The following is a 7,796-nucleotide window of genomic DNA, read 5'->3' on the forward strand; positions in this document are numbered from 1 at the left end:
TGGTTCTATCATTCCTGTCACACTGGGCAATAAAAACTGGGCACAGAACAGTCAAGAGATGTTTCCTGCAACAAACTTTTGCATTCTGTTCAAATTAGGGATGCACGGAATCCAGGATTTGGTTCGGGATTCAGCCTTTTTCAGCAGGATTCGGATTCGGATTCAGCCAAATCCTTCTGCCCGGTGGAACCAAATCCTAATTTGCATATGCAAATTAGGGGTGGGGAGGGAAATCGCGTGACTTATTGTTTACATAAAAAATGTGTTTCCCCTTCCCCCCTTTAATTTGCATATGCAAATTAGGATTCAGATTTGGTTCGGTATGCGCCCGAATCTTTTGCAAAGGATTCGGGGGTTCGGCCGAATCCAAAATAGTGGATTTGGTGCAGCCCTAGTTTAAATCCTACAAACACAACAACAGGAGGCGCTCATTTTATATACTCATATTATTAGCAGGGTAACAACTGTAATATGAAATATATTTAAAAAAATGAATGTAAAATACAAACAGTGTTCAAAAAACGTTTATATGAAAGCATACCGACATGCTCCTAAAAGTATAAAAAACATGTCCGTATTACTGAATGTGCAGCACTGTTAGTGCTTTTCTGAAGTGCCCCAACTAACAGCACAGTCCTACCCCTTTAGTAATAGGGACATTTATAGCTTGTTATAGCTACAGGAAGGTGTAGGCATAGCTTTATATTATACTGGTATGTATATGTGCATTGCATGTTGTGTTTAAAAAAAATCACAATGGAAATAGGACTGTACTACATCAATGGAGTGAAGGCTCACGGTGGTAGAGTCCTGCACGGAACCAATTTCTAAGACCCGGACCAGCATATTTAGCCACTTTCATCCGCTACCCGCACCCGCAACTGCCTTATCCACAACCAGACCCGCAACTGGCCGACCACCATGAAACTGGAAATGACGGTGCTGCAAATATTTTGATATTATCAAAAGTGGGCTGGGACTGAAACAAGTTTCGTAAAACTTTAAAAGGAGTAAAATATAGACAATATTACATAATATTAGACATTTAGATGAGACCCGCAACCCGACCCACAGGTATACCCACACCTGAAAATCTTCCCCTCATTCCGCAGGGTGCCCACTTTTTTTGCGGGTAACCCGCAGGTACCCAACCCGCAGCAGAACTCTACACGGTGGAATAAAAAGGAATCCGATAATGCACTTAGGTGCTCTCAGATGTGAGCCAAATATACATAAAGTACACAAATAAAAACACCCATGTCTAAGGGCCCAGGGGCAAAACCTATGAAGTACAAAACAAAATAACAAAATTTCCATAGTGGGCGTTACGTTTATATATATATATATATATATATATATATATATTAATGCAGACATCAAGTTTTTCTAGTTTTGCCTCTTTACGTAAGCATTATTCTCATTACATGTTCTCCTCTATGAAAGGTATCTGACAGCTGTTATACACAGCACTGCCATGAACAAAAGGCTTCAGAATAACAAATCTCTGCATGTAATGGGACACCAGCTTTTTTTTCTGGTCTATGGCTATGAAAGGGTTGTTCTACCATTATTTAGCACTGGCAAAATAAGAACAGGGAAACACCCCATGACTGTCAGTTTGCTAATCTGGAAAGAAACAGAGGGAGTTTTTGGCACAGGGAGAGAAGGAAAGGGCATGGGACAGTGATCCCCAATCAGATACGTGCGCCACCTTCACTAACCCTGCAGCAGAGTATAATGGAAAGAACAACAGGGGCCAATGACGGGATTGAAGAGAACGCTAAATGGCACACAGTAGAGAAGCACAAAACACAAATGTAGAGGAGTCCTGGGCAATGAAGACAAATCACTGCTTACTAATCTGCCCAAAGGACACCACCAATTCCCACCCTTAAAAGCACCAGCATTTAAAATGGGTAATTCACCTTTAAAGGGATACTGTCATGGGAAAATATGTTTTTTCCAAAATGCATCAGTTAATAGTGCTGCTCCAGCAGAATTCTGCACTAAAATCCATTTCTCAAAAGAGCAAACAGATTTTTTTATATTCAATTTTGAAATGTGACATGGGGCTAGAAATATTGCCAGTTTCCCAGCTGCCCCCAGTCATGTGACCTCTGCCTGCCCATGAGGATGGAACTACCGTACTTTCTGGCAGGCTGTTATTTATCCTACTTAATGTAACTGAATCAGTGGGATTGGCTTTTACTATTGAGTGCTGTTCTTATATCTACCAGGGAGCTGTTATCTTGTGTTAGGGAGCTGTTATCTGGTTATCTCCCCATTGTTCTGTTGTTAGGCTGCTGGGGGAGAAAGGAATGGGGTGAGATCACTCCAACTTGCAGTACCAAAGTCCATTTAAAGATGAACAACCCGTTTAATCACCTATGCTCCATGGCTCCTTTCTTTATCCAAAACATTAGCTTGCCATTGGCCTCGCATCTACTCATCCACAACCTGACATCTCCCATCAGCGCACCCATGGCAACGCCTCATTCCTGCAATGCCTAAATCCATTTGACCCTATGACATTTACCTTTACACCAACTCTCATGGCAAGGGCATCAACTAGGGTATTAAGGTGATACCAAAGCTCCCATGAACGCTACGAGCTCTAGTTCCAAGGATCAGAACAGTCAGATCCCAAGGGATACAATTCATGCCCATGATAATGCAAAGACAAGTAGTGGATCTCCTCATTCCCCATATAATCAATTTCCAGTACTAACTGCAACTCAACATCAAGGCCAGCAAATTTTCTTTTGGGTCCCAAGGGTACAAATCAGGGCAGTTTATCCATATGCAACTGCCAAATATGTGGCTAAACTGGGTGCAGATTCATCGCCAAACAACCAAACTGCAAAGCCAACAACCAAGAAGCTTCAACAAGAATCCCTCCAGCTGTTTACACATTCCAGAATGGGGGGTGGCAGTTCAACACTTTCCTATCATGGGGGGGGTTGCAATTTATCAACAGATGGAGAAGCACGGGTAGGGCATCCATACACAAAATTAGAATGTTAAAGAGCAAGCCGAGACCAGGCATTTGCAAACTTCCACATACTTAAAGGAGAAGGAAAGGTTAAAACTAAGTAAGCTTTATCAGAAAGGTCTATATAAATACACCAGTAAACCCTCAAAGTAATGCTGCTCTGAGTCCTCTGTCAAAAGAAACACAGCATTTCCTTCTATTGTGTACACATGGGCTTCTGTATCAGACTTCCTGTTTTCAGCTTAAACCTCCAGGGCAGGGCTTGAGCATGCTCAGTTTGCTCCTCTCTCCCCCCTCCCTGCTGTAATCTGAGCCCAGAGCTATGAGTGAGGCGGGGAGAGACTCAGGCAGGAAGTGATGTCACACCAAGCTAATATGGCAGCTGCTATCCTAAACAGAGATCTTCCAGAGCTATTTACTCAGGTATGGAAAGCATTCTGCAGAATGAATATAGTCTTATAGCTTGCACTATTGCGTTTAATCTACTGGCAATAAACGGTCTGTAGCTTTCCTTCTCCTTTAAAGTTTACAGTGAAACAAGGATGCAGGGAGTTGTAGAAAATAAATATATTAATGGGAGGGGGGCTTTTTTCTCTAACAAGAGGATAACAGGGAAGCTCCTGCTGATAGTACTGTGTCTAGCCAATCAAGGAGCCTAAAAAACAGTTTAAGTCAGTGTGATTTTTACAAGTACAGGGGCCCCTCTTTTAAACCAAATAATTAAGCCAGTGATCCCCAACTAGTGGCTCGTGAGCAACATGTTGTTCTCCAACACCTTGGATGTTGCTCCCAGTGGCCCCAATGTAGGTGCTTCTTTTTGAATTCTTGACTTAAGGACAGTGTCGGACTGGCCCACCGAGATACCAGGAAAACTCCCGGTGGGCCCTGGTGTCCGTGGGACTTCTTGCTTTTAATCGTTTGGCCTATTTCATGGCTATTCCTTATTTCCTTAAGAGGCTTAATAATGGAAGAATTGAGTATAGTATGTAGAGATAAAAGACTAGGAGAATAAAGAGGTTGAGTGAGGAGAGGAGGAATAATAATTTGGAAAGTAAGCCCACGGTCTAAGGTTTTCTGGTGGGCCCCTGGCATCCGAGTCCGACACTGCTTAAGGGCAAAGCTTTAATTGCATAAAAATCATGTGTACTGCCAAACAGAGTCTCCTGTGGGCTTCAAGTCCACATAGTGGATATCTGTAACCAATCACAACCTGTATTTTGCACCCCCGGGAACTATTAGCATGTTTATGTTGCTCTCCAACATTTACATTTGAATATTGCTCATAGATGAAAAAGGTTGCGGACCCCTGCATTAAGCTCTTGTGGCACACATTCATGCCTTGTACTGACCAGTTACACTTCTTCCCATCAAAAACAATTTTAGGCAGCAACTATTTATAAACAGAATGATATGGCCTGGGGGGGGTAGAGTTGAACTATAGGTATAAAGGCAACAGCCTGTCAAGTTAGGAAAGGAAGGATGATGGAGTAGGAATGGAAGGATGATGGAGTAGGAGTTGTAGGCATTGCACAACGTGCAGTGGCCTGTGAGGGCAGTGGGGTCATGAGGGATGCTGAGAGTTGTAGTTTTGCAACAGCTGGATGGAATAGAGAACTTAGATGAAGAATGAGAAGTTAGGAAACAGCTTGGAGTTGGAAAGGTATGACGAGGATGGTGTAAGAAACGTACATTATTGTTGCCTGGGGGAGATGCAGTTAAACACGAGCAAAGGTCAGTCCATATAAAAGCAATAAAGTAGTGATCAGTCACCTTGAACTCGCGGCTGTGCTGCGGGGTGTACTCCAGGGTCCATAGGGAGCGCAAGAGCGTGGCCAGTTGTTCCGTCACTTCTCCGCGATCCTGAGCTCCGCCGGGGCTGGCGATGGGACTTTCCGAGCCCTCCTTGTACTGCTCCAGGCCCAGGAACTCGGCGAAGAGGTCGGTGTTGCTCAGACACTGCAGCACGGCGTTCATGAAGCAGGTATTGCCGTGGTTCTTGAGGCCCGACAGTCCGGGGAGCCCAGGGCTGGGGGGTCGGCTCCGCTCGTTCTGTTGCTGTTGTTGCTGTAGGAGGAGCGCGGAGGGCGGTTCCGCGCGGGCAGGGGAGCCGGCTTTGTCCCGGGAGGGCTGGGCATGATCATGCTCGCTGTTCAGGTGAGATAAAGCGCTGAGGGTCCGTAGGAAGCGGCTCACCAAGCCACCGCGCCGCCAGAACAGCTTCTTCCCCAGGGAAGCCTTCTTCTCCTTCCCGCCGGCCGCCGGGGCAGCGGGGGAGCCCGACACTTGCGACATGGGGGCATCCCCTTCCCGCTGCCACCGTGACCGGGGGACAGAGAGGGGAGGCAGGGTTCTCCTTTAATTTCGCTCCGGGCGGCGCACACTGTGCACCTGGGCCGGGGCTGGCAGAACTGTCACGTGATACTGGGAGCGCCAGGATGATGCGTGCTCCGACGGACGCGCCTGCCATTTTGGTTAAGGGCAAACTGGAGCGTCGCCCTTGCGTTCACCATAGTGATAGATGGGTTCCGCCCACAAGACTGCTGCTGTCCTGTCAGTGGAATTGCTGGGCCCGCGTTCCCGCCAGATGGGATTGTTTGTACACACTAGTCACGTGGCAGCCTCTCTGGGACAGGAGTACCAGATACTGGAATGACAGCAACAAATAAAGATATTTAACATTTTCCACGCTACAGTCACATAAAAAACTCTCGCGACACGAGTATTGTATTGCACAATTTGATTTGTGTGTTATATAGTGAATAAAGTACCCTGTATTGTAAAATAGAAGGATATTATAAGTCACAGAGGAGTTTGGCCTTGACAAGAGGTACTTTATTATAATACACACGTTTTAGCGAGTCATGTGACAAAAATGACATCACTAGTCACCGTTTATAACTGATGACATCACTACTCACCTTTTATAACTGATAACATCACTACTCACCATTTATAAGGATATAATTTACAAGATATTCATGGCTTTTGTGTATTTATATATATATATATATATATATATATATATATATATATATATATATATATATATATATATATATATAAAATTTCCGCATGTAGCGCAGCAATTTTTTGACCACACCTCTTTCTGTGGCCACACCCCCTAGTTACCATGTTTGTTTTACGAAATTTGGCAGGTTATGAAAGTTTGAAAATATTTCTCCTTATCTAAACTGTGTTTTTGTGACTCAAAATTGTTACAAAGTATCTTATTTGCACCTGTTAGCTGTTCTGGGCTCTCTGCTAAAAGCCAATTAAGTGAGAAACTTTGTTTCTTTTTCTGGCTGTTCAGTGCAGAGAAAAGAGGGACTTTCCAGTAAAAATGAGGGACTACGCGTTGAGCTGTCAAAAGAGGGACTCCAAAAAAGGGACAGTTGGGAGGTATGATATATATATATATATATATATATATATATATATATATATATATATATATATATATATATATATAACAAACAAGGGAAAGTATTCGTCCCTTTTATAAAATGTATTATTAAACCATAGAATTCTTAATGAATCAGATGAAAATTAAGTGTAGGACTGGCCAGATATGGGATGACTTTGACGTAGTTGGCCAGCTTAAATATATTGCAATATATGGACAAACAATCCCTGTTTTGTTTAAAGGGTAAGGCATTTTTCAGTAGCAGTATGCACAAAATGTCTCTGTCTTAAATATATTGATAATGGGTTGAGTGCAGAGGAATCTTGTATTTATATATATATATATATATATATATATATATATATGTATTATATATATATATATATATATATATATATATATATATATATATATATATATATATGCTTCCATCCTTTTAGTTTTAATGAGGCAACAAACTGCCAATGTTTTTCTCCCATGCTCCACGGAATTCCATGTTCTGTTGTTCCTGTGTTCATTTTCTTACCTGAGCTGTTAATTCTACACGACCTCTGATATCAACTCCCAGGCAATGGTTCCTCCAAACCCACAAGTTTCTCAGCAAAATGTCTCCTCTGTAGGTATAGAAGCCTTTTTTGCCCTGTCTTCAATAATAATGAAGAGCAAATGAGATGTTGCTTAGAATTGGCCTTTCTATAACATACGATAGGTTAAAGTAAAAGTGAACCATCATTAATGAGCCAGTGGTCCCAGGGCAAAGATCTTACAGTAGTTGTGGGACACTGCCATTACCCCAATACATTTGGTTTAGTGCTACCGTCAAGCAGATAACTGTGAATATAAAAATGCAAGAAATAAAGAAATGGTCTGTGTTTATCAAAGTATAAACAGAATGTAGAAGTAAAGTAGAAGTTTGCACTGTCCTTGACCAACAGTCATGTTAAGGGTGAAGCATAATTACAAAAATGGGAAAATAATTTGAAAAAATTAAGTCAGAATAGGGCTGCCACCTGTTCGGTTTTGACTCAAAAAGTTCGGTTTTTGTAAGGCCTGAACTTTCTGTTCGGTTTTCAGCCTTACGAATAGGGATTATTATTACAGATAACAAAAAAAGCAAATCAATCAAAAATAAGATTTTTTTATTTCTTAATACGGATGCACCGAATCCAGGATTCGGCCTTTTTCAGCAGTATTTGGATTTGGATTTGGCTGAATACTTCTGCCTAGCCGAACCGAATCTGAATCCTAATTTTGCATATGCAAATTAGGGGCGGGGAGGGAAATCACGTGACTTTTTGTCACAAAACAAGGGAAAAAAAATGTTCCCCTTCCCACCATTAATTTGCATATGCAAATTAGGATTCGGTTCGGTATTCGGCCGATTCTTTCGCAAAGGATTCG

At 42.4% G+C, this 7,796-nt stretch overlaps 1 protein-coding gene across 1 annotated transcript in view; it reads right to left on the reverse strand.

The window, feature by feature from the left end:
• usp31.L (ubiquitin specific peptidase 31 L homeolog) overlaps positions 1 to 5,461 on the reverse strand; it is a 40,592-nt gene extending 35,131 nt beyond the window's left edge. Inside the window, exon 1 of the mRNA XM_018236460.2 lies at positions 4,763 to 5,461. Within this exon, the coding sequence (XP_018091949.1) occupies positions 4,763 to 5,284 (522 nt within the window). The 5' untranslated portion in view covers positions 5,285 to 5,461. The remainder of the gene's footprint in view (positions 1 to 4,762) is intronic.
• Between the last annotated feature and the right edge of the window lie 2,335 nt (positions 5,462 to 7,796).

The sequence above is a fragment of the Xenopus laevis genome, chromosome 9_10L, assembly GCF_017654675.1.
Source record: "Xenopus laevis strain J_2021 chromosome 9_10L, Xenopus_laevis_v10.1, whole genome shotgun sequence".
Lineage (NCBI taxonomy): Eukaryota > Metazoa > Chordata > Amphibia > Anura > Pipidae > Xenopus > Xenopus laevis.